Source organism: Anolis carolinensis, chromosome 2 (genome assembly GCF_035594765.1).
Source record: "Anolis carolinensis isolate JA03-04 chromosome 2, rAnoCar3.1.pri, whole genome shotgun sequence".
Lineage (NCBI taxonomy): Eukaryota > Metazoa > Chordata > Lepidosauria > Squamata > Dactyloidae > Anolis > Anolis carolinensis.
Genome location: NC_085842.1, coordinates 58,688,572 through 58,716,370, shown reverse-complemented (window position 1 = coordinate 58,716,370; position 27,799 = coordinate 58,688,572). Strand labels below are relative to the sequence as shown.

Here is a 27,799-nt window from a genome sequence, read left to right as displayed (position 1 = left end):
TGACTCTGACTAGCTGACTCCCCAAGTTCGTTTTTTGAGTTAAGGTACAATACTCACATTTGCAGATTTAATTGTTAATGGATTTGAGTACATTGTTGTCTCTAGGAACTTGACCGTGAAGTCGTATTGGAGAACCTCGAGAATCCTAGAGATAACATTTCTTTAGAAATCCCTAGTTAATCACAGAGTCATGCTGCTAGAGATTCATAAATAAGTGTTTTCAAGGGTAATAAAATAGCATTTTTATATGTATCTTTTCACTTTTGCAGGAGTACTGTACCCCAAAATACAGCCAATGTGGAGGACTAACTGTAATTATTTTCCCTGTCCCCTGCTTCAATTGCTCCCGTGTTTCAGGCCTTAGGGTCATAGACAGGACATTTCAAGAGGGGCTTAAAGTGCTATCTGTTTTCGTAGCTCTTTGAATAAAATAGCTGCTTCCCATGTACAGGGCTGTAAATCAGCACTTCTCACTGGCTATAGAAATTTCCTCCTTAGTGCAGTGTATATGATGTGCCAAGATTTTCTTTCCAACCCATAGCTCACAGGCTTTTATGTCTTGCAATCCATGCATCCTACACTCTAAGCAATCATCTTTCTCCACAGAATCTTAATGTGTCTTTCCAAGGCTGTGGAATGGACTCCTTGAGTGTTCGTGTCATGGATACAGACACTCTCAGCCAAGTTAAAGAGAAGATACTTGAAGCCTTTTGCAAGAATATTCCATATTCCCAATGGCCAAGGGTAGAAGACGTTGATCTAGGTAAATATTCTGTTTCCCTATTCAGTCCTTAGTTTTAGGAAACAAATACTCATCGTACAGAAGCATAATATTCAAACATGAAACATTTGCACTCAGTATTTTACACTTGCTAGAAGGCTAGAGGAAATTTTAATTTCTCACTTGGGGAAAGTGCCCAAGTTAAAATCAGAAAGAGATGCATATAAGCAGATGGCATGACATGCTTGTAAAAAAATACTTGTTAGCTGTTTACAGCTCTCAAGTTGTGATCCAGAACATACATTTGAAATTAGTTGACCATACTTCCACCTAAATGTGTTCAACATAAGATGTTAGTTAAGCAGAATCGCTTTTTATTTAAAAATAAAACCACATACTGGAGAACCAGATATACTGTTGCTTTTACTCTGCACCCGGATGTCTTGTGTTTATAACACTGCAGATGTTTGCGACCAGTGTTTGAATTAGGATGCATGGTGTTAAAGATTTGTTATACCAGAATATGATGCAGTCATTTCATTTTTACCTACTTGCCACCACCTTGAAAGACTTTCCGCAATGAGGTGCCCAAAGGATCCCGCATCTGAGTCCTGTGGCACAAGAAAGCCCCTTCAGGAGCACTTGACACTGAAAACACCTGTGTCCCTTGTCAAACGTGGCATCAAAATAAGAGAAACCATTTGCGTTCTTGCTGGCACATGCTGTGTTCGGGCAAGGTTTCTATTTGCTCCATTTTCTTTATTTAGAATGGTTTGCCACAAGCACTGACAGCTACATCCTTCGGGACCTCGATGACACTTCAGTGATGGAAGATGGAAGGAAGAAACTGAACACGTTAGCACATTATAAGGTAAAAAGAGTGAATGCTCCTAGAACTTCCCTTCCTTTGGGCCTGCCATTCCTTGGGGACGCACCACGATTTGCCTTCTAAGCAGGATTAGCAAAAGCAAGCAGGAAGGTTGCCATAACTCCACAAGACCTTCCGGGGAATAGACATCTGCCCTGGCGAGAAACTCGTTAATATTGCAACACATCGAGACTAATTAAAAGCTCTTCATGCAAAACAAGTCATTGCTAGGGAAAAAAACTCTTTTCCCAGTGGCCGCTATCCATCCTAATTAAAATCATACCATTCCTCTTTCTTGTTGACAGTGATGTCAGAGTTCCCATTGGTCTCTTATGGGAACCTAGTTTGCCCACAAATGGTCCTTTTTTTACATTTCTTTTTTTAAGGAATCAAATTTATTTGAAGTGACAGTAGGTTAATTTAAGTCTGTATTTGAAGTAATTTCATGTGCTCTCAGTAATTCCATGACAGGTTTATTATTGTTGTATTTGATGCTGGAGCTTCAGGAAAGAACTTCATGCCGGTTGTATCAAGCAAGGTTCGTGTTTTGACCATTATGGCCAGCCAGTCATAAGGCTGGCTGCAGCCACAGCTATCTTTTAGAATAACCCACATCAAGAAATCTATGCAAAATATTTTTGTCATAATGAAAAATTTATACGTATCTTTCAGGAAAAATCTGCAAACAGAATATTAGATTTCTCCCCTCTCCTGTTCATGGGTCTTTCTTGGGAAATTCATGCAAATTTTATCATTCCTGATGTGATGTGTTCGACCAGCATTTCCCTACAGAACAGTATACATGTGAAATCACTCTAACAGTCCTATGTATACTTACCCATAAGTAAATCTCGTGGTCTTCAAAGAGCTTACTCCCTAGCACATTGGTGTGGGATTGCAGACTTAAGGATGCATGTTGTCTATGTTTCTTGTCACATTTTATTTGTTTTGTATTTTGCCTTCACTAATTGTTTGTCTCCCCTAATCTTCATGTGTTTCCCATCATAATAGAAAATTGCTACTTCTGTGTATGCATACAGATCCTGACAAAATTGATACAGCATGTTTTTAAAAAGGGAAATCTTAAGGTGGGATCATAACACAGTGAAGTGTAGAATTTGATAAATTATTTATGTGTATAGTGAGTGTAACAAAGTAGCACACATTCACAGCATTTTAAAATATGGAACTCAAGACTGTAGCTATAAAGAGAATCAGTACAAAACTTTTAACTAGAACATTTGTAAAAATTGTTGCCCTTTCCTAGGGCAAAATAATCTTTTGTGCAACACCTCTCCTCCAGTTATGGAGCTCTGAAATTGGTCTATATGGATTTAATAACTTCTTTTATATAATCCACAACAGTAAGTTCCACAAGAAAGTTCCACAAGACCAAATCTAGTTGCTTAATCCCTTCGGTACTTACTGGTGTTTACCTTCTATAAATAAACTTGTCATTGTTTTACATAGGAATCACAGCCTAATAAACTGTCTCTGATGGACTATTTATTTTGCATTCCTCCGCCCACAGATTCCTGATGGTGCCTCCCTAGCTATGAGTTTAACTGATAATAAAGATACCACATTAAGTAGAGGTAAGTTACTATTATTTCTCCAACCTTAATAGTATGTGGGCTTTGGGGATACCCCCCCCCCCCCAAAGAATGAAATCAGGACAATCAAGTACTACTACCAGAAGACTAAACATCATGCAACTCTTAGATGTGTATAGCAAAGGTAAAGGTTTTCCCCTGACATTAAGTCTAGTTGTGTCCAACTCTGGGGGTTGGTGCTCATCTCCATTTCTAAGCCGAAGAGTCGACGTTGTCTGTAGACACCTCCAAGATCATGTGGCTGGCATACCTGCATGAAGTGCCATTACATTCCCGCCGGAGCAGGATCTACTCACATTTGCATGTTTTTGAACTGCTAGGTTGGCAGTAGCTGAGGTTAACAGCGGGGGCTCACTCTGCTCCCCGGATTTGAACTGCTGACCTTTTGGTCAGCAAGTTCGGCAGCTCAGCAAATATTTTTGATTTATTTGGCTTTACAAAACATAGCTATGGAGGCTGTATTTGCCTCTGGACAAAAGGCATCTGGCCCAGTGATTTTACCAAACAGACAGCATGAGAGGAAAAAGTTAACTTTCTTCCTTGATGTCAGTCTTCTCATTTGTTTTTCAGTATCCAAATTTGTACTTGGGGAGGGGGGCAGGGGAGGAATTTGAGACAAACTAAGAACCTAAAGGCATACTGGCTTCACACAATAGCCAACCATTGACTAAAGCCCTAAAGTAAAACACAAGCACAACGAATCCTCCCCAAATTTATCCCTTCCCATTTTAAAGGATACCATTACATCCTGTGGAAGCAAATTTCGCAGTTTAAATTTTCATTTTGTGATGAAATATTTCCTTTTATTTGTCCTGAATCTCCCACCATTCCATTTGAGGGAATAGTACCAGATTCTAATATGAGGTATTATAAGAAATTAACATATTCACTTGCTCTCTCTTTTTTTACATAATCTTTAATGTTGTACATCTCTACACTTTCTCCCTTATTTAATTCTCCATCTAATTCACGTATTTTTCAACCACTGGAACATTTTCATTTTGCTTTCTGAGAAAAAGCTTGCTGAGCTGTTTTTGTTGTTTTGTCTTGTCTTTCTTTGCATTTTCCCTTTGGAATAATTCTCTCTGTTTGAGATACTGCGTTTCATTTTCTTGCTGCCTTGTCACCTTCAACAAAACCATGGAGGGGGCGGAGCTTTGAAGGTTTCTAGCTTGTTTGATAACATTAAACATAGTATCACACGTAGTTTTGCCTTTGAGCATAGCATAGTTATTGTCGCACTACGACCACCACCTTTTGAAATCGTGTTAGGCATGGAAGTGTGCGCTGAGGTTTGCCAAGCATAACATTCTGAGGGTCAAATTAGAGGTGATATTAAAGTGTCATTGCAGTTTATGGCTGAGATACTATATTACCCAGGCAGAATGCAGCTATGGCTGCTCCTTACCCATGAACTCACAGTTCTTCTGTAATAGCAACCCTGAGTGGTCATTCTGTGGCAAGTGGAAAGGCGGAGGGACCAGAATCAGAGAAGTGTCTGGTTATCCCCCATGTCTAGATGTGGGGTGATGACATCTCCTGCAGATATCTACCTAAGATTTCCAATCTTCCCCCACTCTCACTCATATGTAGAATAGCCATTCAGCTAAACTATAGGCCCTGTGGGGGGGATTTGACTGTTGCAGAGGGTGGAAGAAAATACAATTCTCTGTAGTAACAGCAAAAACACGTACACAAAATTTTGTTGTTTTTGTATTGTCAAAAGCTTTCATAGCTGGAATCACTGGGTTGCTGTGAGTTTTTTGGACTGTATGACCATCTTCCAGTCATATTCTGCCCTGGTGTTTTACCTGCATCTGTGGCTGCGATCTTCAGAGGTTTTGTTGGCAGTGAAACAAAACACTAAAATCAAGACAGTAAATAAAGAACACCACTCAGAAACAGGGGAACTCCAGACAGCAAACAATCAAGTGCCAGTTAACATCTCCCAAACAGAGGATGCCACCAGGCAACAGAGGCCTGATTGACTTTGCAGCTTCATGGCTACTCATGCTATTCAAGCTTGCTAATTGCAATATTTACAGTTGCTTTAAACAGACAAGGGTTCTTTCTCCCACCCTGGACATTCCACAGGTGAAACATCAGAAGAAAATGCTACTAGAACATGGCCATATAGCCCAAAAAACTCACAGTAACCATTTGTTGTTGTTGTTGTTGTTGAATATATCATTTCAGAAAACCTACATACACAAAAATACATATCTATCTATCTATCTATCTATCTATCTATCTATATAAAGTGCATGAGGTGAGGCTGTTAATATTGTTGCCTCAAGCTATTTCTGATTTATGCCAATCCTAAAATGAGCCTATCATAGGATTGTTAACATTTATTTGGGGGTGGGGTGCCTTTGCCTTTCTCTGAGGGTTAGGCCATATCTACACTGCCATATAATGCCGTTTCATAATATAGTTTAACTACATTATATGGCAGTGTAGATGGGGCCTAAGACTTGCCCAAGGTAACCGGAAAGGCATCTCAATTCATGTTCCAACATTCAAATCATTATGCTGCTCTGGGTCTATGGGAAAGAGGCAGGATACGATCTTACTTGAAACTCCAACTTATGGGGAGGGAATTTTCCTCTCCAGTAACAATCCTAAAAAAAAACCTGCAGACTCACAGGCAGACTTGTTATTAGCCATAACTTTCTCTTAAGATTAATAAGAGCAGAGAATATTATGGCTGTGAATGAGAAAGTTAAATCTCCCCTCCCTCCATGCTAATCTTACTGAAAATCAGAGTATCTCTTTAAGAAAGCCCCTGACATAGTTGTTAATGATGCATGTCCAGTGCATAACCATTAAAAAGAGAGAGTGTGCTGGCCACCAACTTATCCTCACATCAGATGGCAATTTTCTTCAATGTGTTTATATTCCACCTTTTCTTAAAGGAGCTCAAGACAGCATGCATGGCTCCTCATTTTTATTCTCACAACAAACCTCTGAAGTAGATTAGACTGATCAATAGGATATGACCAATATTTACCCATTGAGCTTCAAGGCTGGCTGGAAATGTGAGGCTAAACCTTAATCCAACAGTACTTACCACACAATAATAATCCTCTTAAATCCTGGTCTGTTTATTCTCCTACTGCCATTGGTACTGCAAAACAACTAAAGCCAGGGTTATGAGCAACTCTGGCTCAAAATATAGGCAGTGTGTGAAAAATACCATGGTGACACCACCCTACACAGATCTCAGAACAGTGCCCTATTTGTCATTACTATAGTCGTGATAGATATCGTGCCAAATAATCAGTCTCTTCTGTTATCTTTAATTCCTTTTTAACCTCAACAAGTTTTAATGCCCTCTGGATGAAGCAGGTAGTTCTGCTTTGGACAGTCCTATTTCAAAGGGTAGTTTGCTCCAAAGCAGTAGGCAATGTGTGTGCCTGCCTGTTGGTACCCTGGAGCCTAAGCTGGGAAATCCTGTTGGTGACCTGATTTCTTTTCTTCTCTTTTCCCCATCCCAAAATTATTTTCACACCATATAAATGCATTCTCACATCAAGGAGAATGCTAGGGAGCCAAGTATGATTAAGTGCTTGGGTAGAATGATTGAAGAGGAAATGTCAGGACAAAGTCTCTGAACCTGTATCAGAATCCGTTTTAAGCTCTGTTCTGTGATAATGATACCACAACATCAATGCAGTGCCAACCTACAGACCTATTTAGAACGATGAAAGGGGGCTAGTACATTTTAGACCCCAGAATAATGTAAATTGACTCTTGTCAGCTGACGTATGTTTCTAAAACATTTAACTGGCAAAATTGCACACATTTACTCTGCCTTGGACTTCGTATTCAGGTTAGGATTGGCGAAGAGATGACTGAACCATCTGTTTATCTGAATTTGATGAATGAATTCCATCTAATTCGGTGTAATGATATGGACAGGTCTTTTGGATGGGTAAATCTGTATCCATCCTGGCTGGAAAAGGTGCCAGATGAGGACTGTCCAAATATATTTTTTATCTCTGCTCCTTCTGGTTCAAATACTCTTGTTTTATATTCTAAATTTTGTTTTTGTGGACTTAAATTTTTTTTTCAGTTTTCTAGTAAAGCCAAAAGATAATTTCAAATTATTTTTGTCAATTAATATTGCCAGGTGTTTTCCCTCTGGGAAAATTTGAAACTAAGGACTAGGATGGGCCTTTGCTAGTTGGGTTCCCAAGATGGGCAAAAAGTTCATTCACTATGAAGTGTGAAATTGGAGTTGTGTACTCTGTGCCATGAAGGATTTGTCAAGCTCTGGTCTGAAAGTCTACCTTGGCCCTCACAGAATGCATTTTTTGGATTTTTAAGTATTTTTGGATTTTTCTTGACCAAAAGGTCAGTGGTTCAAATCTGGGGAGCAGAGTGAGCTCCTGCTGTTAGCCCCAGCTTCTGTCAACCTAGCAGTTTGAGAACATGCAAATGTGAGTAGATCAATAGGTACCACTCCGGCAGGAAGGTAATGGCGCTCCATGCAGTCATGCCAGCCACATGACCTTGGAGGCGTCTATGGACAACACCGGATCTTTAGCTTAGAAATTGAGATGAGCACCAACCCCCAGAATCAGACACAACTAGACTTAATGTCAGGGAAAACCTTTACCTTTACCTAGCTTCTTCTTAGAAATGCTTGTGCCACAATAAACGTTTTAGTCTTTAAACTAGGATGGGGAAGAAGTGCCTCCACGTGCCAATGATTATTGGATTTATCCAATGGGAACGGAAAGTTTTGGTCATATACAACAGTGGAATGTCACAGGAGGGCTCCACATTTCCTCATCCATGCCCTAAATAATGTATTTATTATTTTGGTTGGTTTTAAATCCTGCCTTTGTCTCAAAATGGAACTCAAAACTATTTTCAATGTTAGTTGAAACAAATAAGCTAAATAGCACTCATCAGGTATCTTTGCCTGTAAGGCTTACAGTAGTTGTTCCTCTGTTACATTTGTAAATGTTATACTGCCAGAAGGCTCCCTCCCACTTCTCATTCTGGATTAATAATGATTAAACATTCATATGCCTATCATAAGATAAACTCGAAAGCAATTTAAGCCTCATTTGTAAAGATTTTTTTGTCTTTCCATCCAAGGTGAAAGCACTCACGATGCCGTGAGAAATTTCTACAGCTTTGATGTAATCAGCTCCTCGTGACATTACTTTGTTGTAACTAGGATTTAGCAAGACTCACATCTCTGTGACAGTTACGATGATTAAGCTACAGTAATTTATGTTGCTGAATCCTACCATTCATCTAAAAGCCTTCAACGTCTTCCAGAGAACGAGGAGGATTGATGGCCAGACAAAGAGACAGAAAGGCAGAGCAGAGACACTTAGTGCCCTGTTCACTATGCTGCATGACATTCTCTGAATGGCAGCCAGCAATCTGTGAAGGGGGGAAAGGGGTGCCAAAGAACAGCAATAGTATTTTGGCAGAGCTCTAAGGGGCCCCCAGCCTGGAGACATCCATAAATATAAGATAACTTTGGTCACCAGACTACATGTTATGAGGTCATCCCCCACACTGTGGCAAAATAGACTTGTTTGTTGACCTTTGTACTTTAATGGCTGTCTTTTCTTATTGTGACATGCCAGCTGCCAATCGCCACCCACTTCACACATCAGGCAGAATGGCTTTTAGCCAGATAAGTGGTCGACAAGAAGACTATCAAATTTTTAGCAGTCACTGTGGCACTTTGAGGCAGGAGCTGGCAAAATGGTTCAGACCTGATAAGGAAATACTCAAAGGTCACTCGCAAACAGGAAGCTACTGTTTGTCTGTGCTTTTCTCTGAAAACAAAAGTCTCAAAACTAACTATGTGACAGGCAGGGAAAAGCAGCATATTTGTTTCCTACTTTCGTTTGTTTTAGAAATACCTTTCTGCATGTAGAAATTGGCCCTGTTCAATTCAGCGACACCTATTCTCAAGTAAACATTTATTGAAATACAGATGTGATCATGGGCCTTGCCATTATCATGAACAACACAACTGAGTGTTGATAACAATAAAGGGTTGATAACATTAGTGTTTGGTCACATTGATTGACATCAGCATTACATAGAATCAGCAGAAACCATGAAGGACAACAACCCAATGGGATTACTTGCCTGTGAGAGGTGTGAACGCTTCCAAACTCTTAGGTGATGAAGCTCATCAAACATGTCAACAGAAAGGCACTAGAGAGATTTTGATATCGATGTAGAAGTAGGAGAGGTGCTTCCTACTTGTCCATCACTTAGGATTCTTAGGATTCTTGGCTGTAGACTGAGCAAGAGGTCAACTGTATTTCATATCACATGAGCTTGGTTCTAAGTCCAAAATGGTAATGCCTATGTCCTGCTATCTCCCACTCATGCATTCATAGACAAATTCTCCCATTCATTACACCAACAGGAATATGTGCGAATTACTGTATATGCTCACATACAAGTTGACCTCACAAGTTCAACCCCCCCCTCCCGAAATTTTTCAGGTTAAAAAAAAAAACCTGGTTTACTCATGAATTTTAACTGGTTAACCAAATCCCCATGCTAAGTCTATGAGACGTAAAACATTAAGAGTCCCTCCAGGCACCATCTCAAGCAGATATTGACAGGTCTGAACCCAGGGGGGCGGGTGGGTCAGGGGTTCACACACCCCACCCCACCCCCCACCCCCCAAAATTTTCAAAACCCCTCCCGAAATTTTTTTCTGGATACGGCCCTGCCCATTGATAAGTCAAGGGGCATTTAATGGAGAGGAGAAAGCACCAATGCTACCTCAGGGAGCCTGCCGCCCCTAGCTGCTGCCGCCCTTTTTCCACAATTATCCATGCATTCTGTTTCCACACATTCCTTCATCCAAAGCTAGAAAATATCCCTGCACACACTTACACAAAATCCAAAAAGCAAGCCTTAGATTTATCACTTTAATCACCATTTTACTATGCCATTGTATATAACGGGACTTGCACATCCATAGATCTTGGAATCAAACTCCTGCAGATACCAAGAACCCATTATACTCATAAGTAACACCTGAAGGAAGGAACCTTCATGTACATCATATATGTTGCTAATGTAAGCTTGCATGCTTAGAGTCAAAGCTTTCTTTAAAATATTGCCTCCGTTCCACTCTTTTTTCCATGTGCCTTCATTGTGTGTGTGTGTATATATATAATTATGTATTGGATTCCTATTTTCTGTTGAAACGGGAAGACTCTGTGGAGTCAGAGGTGGAAAAGGGGCAAGTTAAAACTTTCAGTGACTTCCCACAAAATTACTGAAACTTCAAAACAGTATTAGGTGATGGTACCTGGTAAAACTGGAGGAAGATGGGACCCTCTCCTACTCAATTAGGAAACTTTTAGCATCAGCTTTAAGTGTTTTAGTTTAGCAGATGTTACTGTGTAATTTCACTATATCTGGTGCAAGGTAATGAGTAATTTTTTAAATCTTTTCCACCTGATTATTCCACTTTTTCCTTTAAAATAAACATACATTGTGTGTATGTTTTGTAAATCAGGGACCTGTTCACCATGTTTTAGCAGTCCGTAAACAATGTTCCCCAAAACGAGATGATATTCTTCACTTTGCTTCCTGTTACTTTAAAAACTGTCTTTATGCACATTTTCCTGTGAAGGACATCCATATTTTTCATCATATCCTCAATTGAGTCCACAACCACAAAAATCACTGGTTTAAATGCAATATAATTTTCTCGTCTCTTATCTGGAAATCCTAAACCTGAATTTGCCCCATATGCAGCTGAGTGACTATTACTTTTTGAGGGTTCAATATACACAGACTTTGTTTTATGAACAAAAATATTACAAACAATGTGTATTAAGTTGCCTACAGTCTATATGTACAAGGTGTATATGAAACATAATCTAGACTTGGGTCCTAGCTCCAACATACCTCATATACATCTATATATATAAAATGATAAAGTTGTTTGCGCAGTGACTATAACAACAAAACTAAACATCCCAGAAATACGAAATTTGGCAACACAATGCAAAAGGCTTGCCTCCAGGTTACAACAAAACAACCACACCACAAAACCACAATCTGGACCCACAAAACTCACAACAACGCATCATGCGATAACAACACAACTAAACGCCCCAGAAATACAAAACTTGGCAACACAACACAAAAGCCTTGCCTCCCGGTTGTAACAACACAACCACACCACAAAATCACAATCCGGACCCACAAAACTCACAACAACGCATCGTGACTATAACACAACTAAACGCCCCAGAAATACAAAATTTGACAACACAACGCAAAAGCCTTCCCTCCAGGTTGTAACAACACAACCACACCACAAAACCACAATCCGGACCCACAAAACTCACAACAACGCATTGTGACTATAACAACACAACTAAATGCCCCAGAAATACGAAACTTGGCACACAACTAAACACCCCAGAAATATAAAACTTGACAACACAACGCAAAAGCCTTGCCTCCCAGTTGTAACAACACAACCACACCACAAAACCACAATCCGGACCCACAAAACTCACAACAATGCATTGTGACTATAACAACACAACTAAACGCCCCAGAAATACGAAACTTGGCACACAACTAAACGCCCCAGAAATACAAAACTTGACAACACAACACAAAAGCCTTGCCTCCCGGTTGTAACAACACAACTACACCACAAAACCACAACAACGCATCGTGACTATAACACAACTAAACGCCCCAGAAATACAAAATTTGACAAAACAACGCAAAAGCCTTGCCTCCCAGTTGTAAGAACACAACCACAACACAAAACCACAATCCGGACCCACAAAACTCACAATAACGCATCATGACTATAACAACACAACTAAATGCCCTAGAAACACAAAACTTGGTGAACAATGCAAAAGCCTTGCCTCCCGGTTGTAACAACACAACCACACCACAAAACCACACTGGACCCACAAAACTCACAACAACGCATCATGACTATAACAACACAACTAAATGCCCCAGAAATATGAAACTTGGCAACACAACATAAAAGCATTCCCTCCCGATTGTAACAACACAACCACACCACAAAACCACAATCCGGACCCACAAAACTCACAACAGTGCATCGTGACTATAACAACACAACTAAACGCCCCAGAAATACAAAACTTGGCACACAACTAAACGCCCCAGAAATACAAAACTTGACAACACAACACAAAAGCCTTTTCTCCCGGTTGTAACAACACAACTACACCACAAAACCACAATCCGGACCCACAAAACTCACAACAATGCATTGTGACTATAACAAATACAAAATTTGAGAACACAACTCATCCACCTCCCCAATCCCTACATTCACACTTGGCCTCCAAAAAAACAATTACAATAATAACAATGACAACAACAACAACAATAAGAATCAACACCATCACAGGCAAGAAACAGCCAGGCACTGAGGCTGAGAGGCCAGTCAGTGCTACACTGGGCCTCCAAAAAACAATACAGTAGCATCTAACTTATCCAACCTTCATGACCACAACAACAACAATAATATTAAACACCAACACAGGCAAAACAAAAAAAGGACTATTGTACCACAATAAAAATATAAACCGCACTCAGCAGAATCAGACATTACAACTAACAACAAACCAAAGACAACAGGGATCTCAAGCAATTATCCATCAACACAAAAATTGAAGAAGGTAACAGACTTCAAATACTACTACTAATGTGCGTATAAAGAAGGTGGAGGTCACAGCATAAATACAACCTAATGTAGACTGACCAACACCACCAGACTCAGCCACAGCAACGCGTGGTCGGGCACAGCTAGTGTATATACAAAATCCAAAAAACAAAAACAACATCTAAAACACACTTCATTCTTAGCATTTTGGATACAAGATACTCAACCTGTACTTCATATACTTTTGGTCTTAAATTTTATATGGAAACTAGCTATCTCTCATACAGCCTAAGCTAGGTAATGTTAGGTTCTTCTTATTTGAATTCATTTTCTTGATATATGACTGTGACTGAAAGCTAAAACAATCAAATACCTATTGCAGTATTTTACTCTTCAGTAAAAAGTTTCTATTTACATATAATAGTTTACTCTATTTCACTCTATTTATGTAACTAAGTCATAGGTGAGGGGTTTGTGGGGATCAATTTAAATTAAATCTTTTTTCCATTAGTTGACTCAAATTCTCTCTAAAAGTTGGTTCAAAGAATTTTGAAAGAGGTTGATAAATGTTCAGTGATGAAGTGCAGCCAAGACCAAATATTGCTAAATCCATTTGAAGCCTAACAATTGGAAAGTGGGATTAGAAGCCAAATTCTGCATTTCCAGTTCAGTCCAAACCCTACATCAAGTTCTCAAATTATAAACATGGATTTCAATACCAGACTCCATGTAAATATAATCTAGGTTAGTTAATGTTTCATTGGCTCTTGTTATTTAAGTTACGAGTGCTGTAAGTATATCATGTCTTATTTTTGCTGATTATACTCACCAGAAGCAATACCCATTCTCTCTCTTAGCAAAGACTGTTGTGCAAACCGTTTTCTTTACATCATTTTCTCTATTTTATTTTCAGTGAAAGATTTGGACACTGAAAAATACTTTCATTTGGTAAGTATCCTGTTCCAAGGGCTGGATAATTGACTCTCCTACTGTGGGTGGGCCGGGGATATTTTCCATGGGGGGTCATTTCAACTTTTCTCTCCCATTTCCTCTGAAGAAAATGTCTTTTTGGGAACTAGACCCACACACCAAGATCGCAAGCGAATGACATGGTCCAGATAAGCTAAGAAAAGCCCCATCAACCTATACACACAAATCACAATAGCTTTGTGCAAAGCTGTGGAAAGAATTATTAAACAGAATGGTGTGATGTGTGGGAGGCAGGTCTGGTCCAATGAAGTTTTTCAAGTGTGTTTGTTAGGAAACAAGCCTCCTCCCACCTTTACCTCCCGTAGTTTAGCAACATATAGCAAAAGGGAGGTTATGTTGCATACACATGGTTTATTGTCAAAGGCAAATCCAGGAATGCTTTCCATATGTACAGCATATGCAGACTGATGCCTTTGTCAGCTGGCCAGCTTGCTGGCCTAGGATCAGACCTACCAAGGGGTTGATTGAGACCCTTGTGGTTCCTCCTTTGTTTGTGTAATAAGATAATAATTGAACGCATATTATGTTTGGCAAGGAAAAGGAGAGAACTCCGTTTTTTATCTTACTTAGTCATAATCCTGCATATATTTTTAACATATTTTACCTTTATGATGACTGTCAGTTACCAGAAAGGAAAGGAATTGTGTCTGGTGATGTTTCAGACAGCTGAGTTCATTGTGATCTTTAGCAAAACTTGTTGAGAGAGAAAATGAGAGAGATGCAGAGTGAGAGGAAACAAGGGCCGCAGCTGGCAAATAGTACAATTTATTTTTAATATTGTTTCAGTGTTCATAATCTGAATGCTCTGGTTTATTGCGTGGGACAACATTCTTCCCTCCTCTTCTCCATTGTTGTTTTAAACATGGATGCTTTTTTTGGCAGCCTTTATTCCAAATCATTTTAACATAACATAATCTTGTTCTCTTTTTTAAAAAAAAAAAAATTTGTAATTGTTTAGGTCCTTCCCACAGATGAGCTGAATGAAAATAAAAGATCTCATAGGCAGAGTCATAGGAAAAAAGTCCTTCCTGAAATCTACCTGACCAGATTGCTGTCCACAAAGGTAGGATATGTGAGAGATGCGCTTAACATAAAACACAGTTCAGTGAAAAGAGGCCAGCCTCCTTTGCATCTATCTTAGTATTAAATGCTTCATCCCAGCAGCCACCTCCTTCACATTTCTGATTTTGCCTTCCCAACAGATGGGGAAAAAGAAACTGGCAGCAATCACGTCCTTCAGGACGCATCCTTGAGCTGATTTTGTTTCACATCCAGAAAATGGTTGAATTCACCGATTAAAATGGAAATCCCACTTTGCTTTTCTAAGAGCTCTGCATAGAATTGCATTCATGGGCCAGGATCCAATCCTGTTTTTTTGTTTGGTTTTTTGTGTGTGTCAGGAGTGATTTGAGGAACTACAAGTTGCTTCTGGTGTGAGAGAATTGGCCGTCTGCAAGGATATTGCCCAGGGGACACTGGATGTTTAATGTTTTACCATCCTTGTGGGAGGCTTCTCTCATGTCCCTGCATGGAACTGGAGCTGACAGAGGGAGCTCATCTATGCTCTCCCCGGGTTGGATTCAAATTGGCGACCTTCAAGTCATCAGTCTTCGGCACAAGGGTTTAACCTATTGCACTACTGGGGACTCCATCCAATCCTGTAACTCCTTTGCATCCCACCATTTTGATGCAGGGAATAGAGAGAGAAAAAGAAAGATATACTTTTTCTTTTTCCAGTTTGCTGTTGTTCACCTATAACTTCCAACTTATAACAAAAAACCCTCTACGCATGGGTTCCAAATAAAGATTTGCAAGATTTGAGCTTTTTAAATAGAAAAAAGTCTCTTTTTTTAAATAAATTAGGAACAGTTTGATATGGGTTAAGGTAAAAGCACTGGGGGTGAAGGGTTAAGCACAGCGTCCTTCTGCTTCACCCATTCAAATCACCCTTCAGAAGTATTTTTGCTGATAAGATGCAAAGAATGCTGGTGTTCAACACATGGTTAGTTCCTCAGCAGCCTGCTACAAATAACTAAATTTATAGACCACTTAAAATAAATTGTGGGGACAAATTTCAAGGCCAGATTTCAACTATGACAGAATAAAACTAACTTGTTGTGATTTAGTACACTTCCCAATCTGCAGTGCTTCTTTGAAAAAGCTGATAAGATTTACAGCAGTGGAACTGTTGAGCACATGTGTGTCACAAAATCTGCTTCTTATATTATTGCTTATATGGGACTCAACGCAGTGTGGGAAATACAATAGCATTTCTTCAAGCCCTGCCTTTAACCCTCATGGGAAGTGTATTGGCCACACTAGGATCTCAAATGCAGCACTACACTTCTGCAGCGTCTGGAAAAGTTTGACGCAGTGGTGGTGAATAGTCCAGTCTACACGGAGAAACACCACTTTACAGCATCAGTGCGATTATTCTTAATGGACTTGGACACAGTGCTTGGCTTTAAGCCAGTCTGTAATTCCACTGTTTTGTGATTCATAATTGGAGGAGAGATCACAGGAGTTGCCAGGGGTCTGTAGCTTTTCCACTGTTTACCACACAGAACAATCACAGATGTGCTCTCAGATTCCAGCAACAGAGAAGGAGAATTTCGGTGCCAAAAGAGATTAAATGCAAAGCTAAAGCTAATTATATCACGATGTTAAAAATTAACCCATCTCTCACTCTACTTTCCCTTTACTCGGTCATTTATGGCAGGATTTCTTCAACTTTGCTAGAAAAAATAAATAATCATATAATAATAGCAGAATCAGCATATTCTCATGCTTATTCTTCAGGGCACGCTGCAAAAATTCCTGGATGACCTATTCAAAGCCATTCTGAGCTTCCGAGATGAGAAGCCACCTGTGGCTATCAAGTATTTCTTTGATTTCCTGGAAGAACAAGCAGAGAAACGAGGAATCTCTGACCCAGACACATTGCACATTTGGAAAACGAACAGGTTAGGACAACAGTTTCTATTCCTTTTGCTTTCCGCAAACATTGGTTTATTTAAAAATCAGATATGTGGAGTAAACATGGTTTATATTATTAATCACTAGAATTCTTAATAAGAGTATGTAGAGAGGTTGGAAAGCTTGAGGCTCTAGATTTAGAACGATGAGGAACTGGGAGGAAGCAAGCGGTAATCATACTGAGCAAAGAACCGACAAGATCATTTTTAATATATAACGTCTGAGTTGCAAGGCTAGCAAATTGAGGTAAACAAACAAAAAAGGAAAATATTGCTGTAATCTTGATGTATCCTTATGCTTGAGCGAGCTCATTGATTCCAGTTGTAGTTTCTCAAGAGAGAGCACATGCAGAAAAGGAATTGGGGGGAATGGCAAGGGAGCAGGAAATAGCTTCAGTACTGCTCGGCAGTGAAAAGTATATGCTCCTCAGAGAATATGAAAGAGACGCCTTTCAAGTTGTCACAAGGGAAACAAACATTCCAATTCCAATTTCAAGTTCAAAAATAAATCAAAAGTGAGTGTCAGCAAGTTCATATAAATATAGGTTAACACAGATATTTGTGTAAATGCATACCATTCAGAAGATTTCTTGTATTTTGTGACAAGTTTGACAAACTTACTAAAGGTGAAAACAAAATCTATCCCCTGATATGATCTGATTCCATTTAGCAGTAATCAGTAAGGCTTTCTTTCCTTATTTGCCAGATGTTCTCTTAAAAAGCCAATGTAGAAGTATGCAGGTTCTTTGGCAACAAGGCTACTAGATCTGAGTTTTCTGAGAACTATAGTAGCACAAAATTGCAGGGTGTTGGACCCAATTTCAAAGCAGTATATTTATTAGCAAGACGAACTCCAACTCCTAGCACAGCACCACACATACGATGTCATAGGCATCACTGAAACCTGGTGGGATGACTCCCATCACTGGAATTTAACCATTGAGGGCTATAACTTCTTTCACAGAAATAGAACAAAGGGGAGAGGAGGGGGAGTAGCTTTATATGTCAAAAACAGTTACGTTGCAGAAGAAATGCAAGACTGTAATCCGGGAAACCAGCTTGAAAGCATCTGGATAAGAATCAAGGGAACCGGGACTCAAAAAGATCTTGTCGTGGGTGTCTACTACAGACCTCCGAGTCAGGATGAAGGACTTGATGAAGCCTTCTGTCAACAGCTGTGATGACCCATGGGCCTTGTAGTCCTGCTCAGGACATTGTAATTCCTGATGAGGAGGAAAACTTGGGTTTTTTACCTTCCCAGTCAGAACTGGATTCCCCTCAGCCAGATCTTTCCCAGGCAGATCTGGGAACCTTGCACCTGCAAGAAAGTTGTCTCCCAGAAGTATGTCAAACAACCCCAGAGCCTACTTCTCCCGTGTTCTTGCGCCGGGAGTTTTGTAAACAACAGAGAAGTTTGGAATCAGCTTCGCGCAGGAGTGCGAGGATTGCAGCTAAGAATGTGGCCAATTAAGACTGCTTCTCGTGAGAATCTTTGGGGAGTCTCACATCTGGTCTCAGAGTTTAGCTTTCGGTTCTGATTCCCAGAGAACTGCTTCGGCGGGAAAGTTAGACTCTATTTAGGTGTTTTACCCGCGTAGTAACTTCGCGGAGTCAATTCGTCAGCCTACGGAGCGAGTTGTGTCTGGACAGCGCGCTCCGATTCAAGCCTCGCTCCTGCTCAAGCCTTGCCCTGCTTTCCAGCCTTCGCCTTGCTTCCCAGCCTTGTTTACCAACGGACTTCGCCTTGTTGCCCAGGACCAATCCTTGCCTTGTATCACGGATTTTACCAAGTTATTCCACGGACTTTGTTCTTGTTCCTAGTTACCTTGTTCCACGTTTTAAGCCTTGTTTCAAGTATCAAGTTATTTCCTAGCCTTGCTCAAGTTTATGGACTAAAGGACTTGTCATCTCCCCTCACTTTGCCTGGCAAAGTGAGTGTTTCGGTTATTGGATTACAACTTTGGACCTTAATATTTCATATTGGACATCGCTTTTTTGGACTAATTTAGACCTTTCCTGAAAGGTCTGCTTTTGGACTATTTCATATACTTGCTTTTATTAACTTTATAGATTCCTTCAATAAAGATATTAGTTAGATTCTGGCCTCTGTGTTTGGTTATTGGTGCCTTTGCAACCTGGGTCGTGACAGTTTGACTCCGCCACCCATAAGCACCAATTAACCAAGGCCAGAATGTCTACCGGAACCGTGCCGGGTGGGCAGCCGCTTACCTACACCATCGACAAGGATGAGGTGGATCGCATCCGCGACAGACTCAACGCTCAGGATGGAGAAATAAAGGGCTTGCGGGAGCGCGGAATCCGCCTCCCGGCCATGGCGTTGCCTACCAAGTTTACTGGAGAAGCTTCTAAGGTTCATGTTTTCCGTCGCCAATGTCAAGCTTATCTAGAGGCCCGTGATGCCGAGTTTCCCCAAGAAGACATCAAAGTGGCGTGGGTTTACAGTCTTCTAGACGGGCCAGCGGCCAATTGGGCGACGGCACTGTTCGACCAAGCCTCTCCACACCTAAGATCAGCGCAACACTTCTTGGACCACCTCAAGGAGACTTGGGGAATCGAGGACAATTTGGAGGCAGCCGGTCACAAACTCCGTCGCCTTTTCCAAGGAGACAGACCAATGTCTCAGTATATAGCCGAGTTCCGAGTGCTGGCCCACAACACCGGCTGGAACGATGTAGCCCTCAGAGGACAATTCCGGGAGGGTCTCAACATTGAAATGCTGGAAGAAATCTCCAAGGTGGATCCTCCCCAGACCCTCGAGGCACTCATTGATCAATGTTTACGGGCTGAAGTCATGATTGCCAACAGGAAACAGTGGGTTCGAGGCCAGGGCAGTAGAGCCGGGGCAAAACCCCCCGCTCCCACCAGCGTTCAGCCACGTCCAGTGTGGAGACCCCCACCGCCAACCCCATACCCCAGAGGAGGCGAGGAGGTGCCGATGCAGTTGGGCAATGTGCGTCCCAGACTGGATGCCGCCGAGAAGGCCCGTCGTCAACGCTTTAACCTCTGTTGGTACTGCGGGAATGGGGGCCACTTCGCCAGAGAGTGCCCAGCCAAAGGGAAGCCTGCCGCCCGTCTTGCGGCGGCGTCCTCCACGGAGACGAAGGCGTCTGAGCCGACTGGCACACAGCCGGCGGGGGAAGCCAACGACCGGGTGTAGAGAGGCTCGCCAACCCGGTCAAAAAATCTATTCAAGAGCCGCCAACCGGGGTCCTGTTCCTTCTCGTGGTCACATTATGGTCAGCAAAAAGGGGACCCGTCATGATCCACGCCATGATAGACTCTGGAGCTACCAACAATTTCATTGATAGAGAGTATGCCGACTCTCTGGGATTACAATATCATGATTTCAAGAATGCCCGTGTGGTGCAAGCCATAGACGGCCGCCCCCTCAAGACGGGCCCCGTAAGTCAGTGGTCGGAACCCACCAGGATGTGGATAAGGGAACATATGGAAGAGATTTCCTTCTTTGTTACCGAGGTTCCCCATTTCCCTGTGATTTTGGGAATCCCATGGCTGACTCTCCACGACCCTAACATCTCCTGGTCCAACAGAGAACTGCAGTTTGCTTCACCGTATTGCCAAAACCATTGCCTCGTAGCCAAGGTCTGCCATGCCACAGACACCGAGCCCATCATCACCTTGCCAAAGAAGTACTCCGAGTATTGGGATGTATTCAATGAGAAAGAAGCCGAAAAATTACCCCCACATAGACCTTATGACTGTGCCATTGACTTGGTGGAGGGGGCCCCGATCCCGCGAGGGCATCTCTACTCCCTGACCGAACCAGAGCAAGAAGCTCTCAGGGAATTCATAGAGACAAACCTTCGCAAGGGATTCATCAGACCCTCTCAATCCCCAGCCGCCTCCCCAGTGATGTTTGTGAAGAAGAAGTCAGGGGAACTACGCTTGGTGGTGGACTACAGAGCATTGAACAATATCACCAAGCGGAACAGCTATCCCCTGCCCTTAATCTCGGATCTACTGGATCGGCTTCGAGGAGCCAAGGTTTACACTAAGCTGGATCTTCGGGGGGCTTACAACTTAGTTCGCATCAGGGAAGGGGACGAGTGGAAGACCGCCTTCCAGACCAAATTCGGATTATTCGAGTCCCGAGTTATGAATTTCGGTTTATGCGGAGCTCCCGCAACGTTCCAGCATTTTGTCAATGACATTTTTCAGGACTATCTAGACAGGTTCTTGATAATCTACCTGGACGATTTTTTGGTGTTTTCTAGATCACAATCAGAACATGAGAACCACGTCAAAATGGTGTTACAACGACTGCGGGATCATGGACTTTATGCCAAGCTGGAAAAATGCGCCTTTGATCTACAAGAGGTAGATTTCCTTGGTTACCGCATCTCGCCTCTAGGGCTTTCCATGGATCCAGCCAAGGTTTCAGCAGTACTGGAATGGCGGGCGCCAACTAACAAGAAAGAGGTGCAGCGTTTCTTGGGGTTCGCGAACTATTACCGCAAGTTCATTCCAGATTTTGCCCGCTGGTCCGACCCCATCACTAGCTGCATCCGTGGAAAGCAGCCTTTCCGCTGGACTGATCAAGCAGAGAAAGGATTCCAGCAACTAAAGAAACTATTCACCTCCCAGCCAATTCTACAGCACCCAAATCCTGGAACCCCTTTTGTTGTGCAAGCGGACGCCTCTGATGTGGCAATTGGGGCTGTACTCTTACAACCGGTGGGAGATCACCTCCATCCCTGTGCCTTTTACTCTCGTCAACTAACCACACCAGAGAGGAATTACACCATTTGGGAAAAAGAACTACTGGCCATAAAGGCAGCCTTTGAAACTTGGAGACATTGGCTAGAAGGGGCCAAATTTCCCATTGAAGTCCATACTGATCATCGTAATCTAGAACATCTAAGAACTGCCCGCAAACTGAATCAGAGGCAGCAACGTTGGGCTTTATTCTTCGAACGTTTCAACTTCCAGATTCATTACGTGACCCCAGCCCAGACCAAGCAAGCAGACGCCCTGTCACGTAAACCGGAATACGCTGCAGGACGTAAGGAGACCTTTGAATCCCAACTATTACAACCCGAGAACTTTGCCACGCTCACAGTGGGGAACACCAAATCCATTTCCATTGGTTCAACTTCCTCTACTCCAGGACCCATCTGTGCTCAAGAAATCAGGGCTAGTCAGCAAGCAGATGCCTGGGCGCAGGACCAACTTCGCCAAGGTCTGCATTTTCCCTTTTCGCTTAAAGATGGGCTGCTTTGCTATAGAAATCATGTTTATATCCCACCCGGACCGGGCAGGGAAAAAGCGCTTCGTCTGTGTCATGACTGCAAACCAGCAGGACACTTCGGACTATTTAAAACCATGCATCTGATCCTAAGGGATTTTTGGTGGCCCAAGATCCGCAAGGATGTGGAAAAATATGTCAACACCTGCCCAGTATGTCAGCGCTCCAAGATAAGAAGGGAGAAGCCCTCAGGGCTTTTACACCCCCTTCCTACCCCATCTCGCCCATGGGAAATAATTTCTGCGGATTTCATCACTGACCTACCACCTTCCTGTGGATTCACCACGATCTTAGTGGTGGTGGACCTTTTCACCAAGTTAGCCCATTTCATTCCCTGCGAAGGCCTCCCCACGGCCAAAGAGACTGCGGATCTATTCCTTCAACATGTTTTCAGACTACATGGATTGCCCAAGAGTTTAGTCACAGACCGTGGATCTCAATTCACCTCTCGTTTTTGGAAGGCACTACAAAAACTATTGGGCATAGACTCTCGCTTATCTTCAGCTCATCATCCCCAAACAGATGGGCAAACGGAGCGCACCAATGCCACTTTGGAACAGTACCTTCGCTGTTATGTAAACTACCAACAGGACAATTGGGCTTCTCTGTTACCACTGTCAGAGTTTGCCTACAACAATGGAGTTCAAGCTTCTACAAAAGAAACGCCGTTCTTTGCAAACTACGGCTTCCATCCACGTTTCTTTCCCCCTGTCATTGAAACTTCAGAAGTTCCCGCAGCAGAGGATTGGCTGCAGGAACTCACAGCGGTGCAACAACTTTTGCTCCAGCAACTGGACCAAGCCAAGGAGGACTATAAACGCCACGCTGACAAACACCGCCAGCCGGGCCCTGAAATCAAGGTAGGAGAACGGGTTTTTCTGTCCACTCGCTTTCTGCCCTCCCACCGCCCTTGCCGGAAGTTAGATGCCCGTTTCATTGGCCCCTATCCAGTGGTGGCGCAATTAAACCCCGTGACTTTCAAACTCCAACTTCCGCGTTCAATGCGCATTCACCCAGTGTTTCACCGTTCCCTGCTCCTTCCGGCGGATGGTGTGCGTCCTGATACAGACCAACCGGCCCCCCCTCCTGTTTTGATGAATGGGGAGGAGGAGTTCGAGGTTGAGGACATTTTGGATTCTCGCTTTCATCGCCGCCGCCTACAATATCTCATTGACTGGGTGGGTTTTGGCCCTGAGGAACGCTCTTGGGAAGACGCCTCCACAGTCCATGCTCCTGATCTAACCCGCCGCTTTCATCAGACCTATCCCGCCAAGCCGCGACCTCGCGCCTCGGGGAGAGGGCCCCAGTTTGGGAGGGGCCTTGAGGAGGGGGATAGTGTGATGACCCATGGGCCTTGTAGTCCTGCTCAGGACATTGTAATTCCTGATGAGGAGGAAAACTTGGGTTTTTTACCTTCCCAGTCAGAACTGGATTCCCCTCAGCCAGATCTTTCCCAGGCAGATCTGGGAACCTTGCACCTGCAAGAAAGTTGTCTCCCAGAAGTATGTCAAACAACCCCAGAGCCTACTTCTCCCGTGTTCTTGCGCCGGGAGTTTTGTAAACAACAGAGAAGTTTGGAATCAGCTTCGCGCAGGAGTGCGAGGATTGCAGCTAAGAATGTGGCCAATTAAGACTGCTTCTCGTGAGAATCTTTGGGGAGTCTCACATCTGGTCTCAGAGTTTAGCTTTCGGTTCTGATTCCCAGAGAACTGCTTCGGCGGGAAAGTTAGACTCTATTTAGGTGTTTTACCCGCGTAGTAACTTCGCGGAGTCAATTCGTCAGCCTACGGAGCGAGTTGTGTCTGGACAGCGCGCTCCGATTCAAGCCTCGCTCCTGCTCAAGCCTTGCCCTGCTTTCCAGCCTTCGCCTTGCTTCCCAGCCTTGTTTACCAACGGACTTCGCCTTGTTGCCCAGGACCAATCCTTGCCTTGTATCACGGATTTTACCAAGTTATTCCACGGACCTTGTTCTTGTTCCTAGTTACCTTGTTCCACGTTTTAAGCCTTGTTTCAAGTATCAAGTTATTTCCTAGCCTTGCTCAAGTTTATGGACTAAAGGACTTGTCATCTCCCCTCACTTTGCCTGGCAAAGTGAGTGTTTCGGTTATTGGACCTTAATATTTCATATTGGACATCGCTTTTTTGGACTAATTTAGACCTTTCCTGAAAGGTCTGCTTTTGGACTATTTCATATACTTGCTTTTATTAACTTTATAGATTCCTTCAATAAAGATATTAGTTAGATTCTGGCCTCTGTGTTTGGTTATTGGTGCCTTTGCAACCTGGGTCGTGACAACAGCTGACCAAACAGGCACAAAGAAGAGATATAGTAGTCATGGGCGATTTCAATTACCCCGATATCTGCTGGAAAACAAACTCAGCCAAGAGTACAAAGTCCAACAAATTCCTCACTTGCCTTGCAGATAATTTTATGGTCCAGAAGGTAGAAGAGGCAACAAGGGGATCAGCAACTCTTGATCTAATCTTAACAAATGTGGAAGACCTGATCAATACAGTTGAAGTGGTTGGATCCTTAGGGGCAAGTGACCATGTGCTCCTGCAGTTTGCAATACAAAGGAATGCTGAAACTAAGACAAGTCAAACACGCATTCTGGACTTTAAGAGAGCTGACTTCCAAAAAATGAAGGAATTACTGAGCGGCATTCCATGGACGCCGATATTAAAAAACAAGGGAGTTAAGGATGGATGGGAGTTTTTCAAAAGTGAAATACTCAAGGCGCAAATGCAAACAGTGCCAACAAAGAAGAAAAATAAGACAAGTGCAAAGAAGCCAGAATGGATGTCCAAAGAACTTCTAACTGAGCTAAAGCTCAAAAGTGACATGCACAAGAAGTGGAAAAGGGGAGAAATCACCAAAGAAGAATTCAAACGTATAGCCAACACCTGTAGGGAAAAGGTTCGCAAGGCTAAAGCGCAAAATGAGCTCAGGCTTGCCAGGGACATAAAAAACATCAAAAAAGGCTTTTTTGCTTACGTTGGTAGAAAAAGGAAGAAAAAGGAGGCGATAGGGCCATTGCAAGGAGAAGATGGGGTGATGGCGACAGGGGACAGGGAAAAGGCAGAACTACTTAATGCCTTCTTTGCCTCGGTCTTCTCACAAAAAGAAAGCCATCTTCAACCTCAGCAACATGGAATGGACGAAGGATTGGGGGAAATCCAACCCCAAATAGGGAAACAAGTTGTCCAGGAACACCTGGCCACTCTAAACGAATTCAAGTCCCCAGGGCCAGATCAGCTACATCCAAGAGTACTGAAGGAACTAGCGGAAGTTATTTCAGAACCACTGGCAATTATCTTCGAGAGTTCTTGGAGAACGGGAGAAGTCCCAGCAGATTGGAGGAGGGCGAATGTGGTCCCTATCTTCAAGAAGGGAAAAAAGAACGACCCAAACAATTACCGTCCGGTCAGCCTCACATCAATACCAGGCAAAATTCTGGAAAAGATCATTAAGGAAGTGGTCTCCGAACACTTAGAAACAAATGCGGTCATTGCTAATAGTCAACACGGATTTACCAAAAACAAGTCATGCCAGACTAATCTGATCTCTTTTTTCGATAGAGTTACGAGTTGGGTCGATACAGGGAATGCTGTGGATGTAGCGTACCTGGATTTCAGTAAGGCCTTCGACAAAGTCCCCCACGACCTTCTGGCAAACAAACTAGTAAAATGTGGGCTAGACAAAACTACGGTTAGGTGGATCTGTAATTGGCTAAGCGAACGAACCCAAAGGGTGCTCACCAATGCGTCGTCTTCATCATGGAAAGAAGTGACAAGTGGAGTGCCGCAGGGCTCCGTCCTGGGCCCGGTTCTGTTCAACATCTTTATTAACGACTTAGACGAAGGGTTAGAAGGATCATCAAGTTTGCAGACGACACAAAACTGGGAGGGATAGCTAACACTCCAGAAGACAGGAGCAGAATTCAAAACGATCTTGACAGACTAGAGAGATGGGCCAAAACTAACAAAATGAAGTTCAACAGGGACAAATGCAAGATACTTCACTTCGGCAGAAAAAATGGATATCAAAGATACAGAATGGGGGACGCCTGGCTTGACAGCAGTGTGTGCGAAAAAGACCTTGGAGTCCTCGTGGACAACAAGTTAAACATGAGCCAACAATGTGATGTGGCTGCTAAAAAAGCCAATGGGATGCTGGCCTGCATCAATAGGGGAATAGCGTCTAGATCCAGGGAAGTTATGCTCCCCCTCTATTCTGCCTTGGTCAGACCACACCTGGAATACTGTGTCCAATTTTGGGCACCACAGTTGAAGGGAGATGTTGACAAGCTGGAAAGCGTCCAGAGGAGGGCGACTAAAATGATTAAGGGTCTGGAGAAAAAGCCCTATGAGGAGCGGCTTAAAGAGCTGGGCATGTTTAGCCTGCAGAAGAGAAGGCTGAGAGGAGACATGATAGCCATGTACAAATACGTGAAGGGAAGTCATAGGGAGGAGGGAGCAAGCTTGTTTTCTGCTGCCCTGCAGACTAGGACACGGAACAATGGCTTCAAATTACAGGAAAGGAGATTCCACCTGAACATCAGGAAGAACTTCCTCACTGTGAGAGCTGTTCGACAGTGGAACTCTCTCCCCGGGGCCGTGGTGGAGGCTCCTTCCTTGGAGGCTTTTAAGCAGAGGCTGGATGGCCATCTGTCGGGGGTGCTTTGAATGCGATTTCCTGCTTCTTAGCAGGGGGTTGGACTGGATGGCCCATGTGGTCTCTTCCAACTCTACTATTCTATGATTCTATGATTCTAGTTTGCCACATTTATATCCCGCCTTTCTCATCCCAAAGGGGACTCACGTCGGCTCACAACAAGGCACAATTCAATGCCAAACATACATATATAGAATAAAACAACATATACTTTAAAATCACAAAATTAAAACATACCCACCTTAAAACAGTTAATTAAAATCACATAATCCAAAGGCATATTCCTGGAGCCATTCTGGGTTTCAATTGTATTGTTCCTTATTGCACTGGGAATCATTGTCCAAAGGCTTGGTCCCACATCCATGCATATTTCATGATGGCATGATATTACAATTACACAAAAAGTTACAAATGACTTTATGTGTTATCAAGTTTTACCAACCAGAAACAAATCTAAAAAATAACTCTGCAAATGGGAGAATATCTCATTAGGACTTAAATTGTGGGGTTGCCATCTTGCAAATGACTGATGCTAGTGGCCATTCATGTGCTGAGAGAGGCATTAAATGGCAATAATTTGAAACTCATGGTTCAAATTCTAAGAGTTTTATTCATAGGTGGTTCATCATTACAGAGACTGGGTCTATCATTTTGAAACAACCTGTAATTCTCAGTGGAACAATCAGAAAAGTTAGAATCCAGAATGTCATGACAGCCATAACATTCGCCCTATTCAATCACTTGTGTATGTGTTTAGAAGGAGTGTCATGTATTCCATGTTGATAGAGAAGATCTGCAAAACAACTACAACATGTAACTGCTTTCAGTTATAAATAGATTACAGAGCTCCATAATAACTTTGCCATGGGCCAAATAATGTGGACTCATCTCTCAGCTTCTGCATTCCACACATAACTGGATTTACAGCCAAAGCACCATATCCAGCCATTAATGCAATTCAAGGGTAGTTTCAAAAGTGTGGATAGCATCC

General features: G+C 42.6%; 1 protein-coding gene across 1 annotated transcript in view; it reads left to right on the top strand.

Annotated features, from left to right (window-relative positions):
- The window catches only part of plxnd1 (plexin D1), a 223,506-nt gene that overhangs the window by 185,179 nt on the left and 10,528 nt on the right, over window positions 1-27,799 (top strand). The window contains exons 27-32 of the mRNA XM_062969773.1: window positions 607-763; window positions 1,489-1,592; window positions 3,121-3,184; window positions 13,795-13,829; window positions 14,830-14,934; window positions 16,671-16,834. Of these exons, the coding sequence (XP_062825843.1) occupies window positions 607-763; window positions 1,489-1,592; window positions 3,121-3,184; window positions 13,795-13,829; window positions 14,830-14,934; window positions 16,671-16,834 (629 nt within the window). The remainder of the gene's footprint in view (window positions 1-606; window positions 764-1,488; window positions 1,593-3,120; window positions 3,185-13,794; window positions 13,830-14,829; window positions 14,935-16,670; window positions 16,835-27,799) is intronic.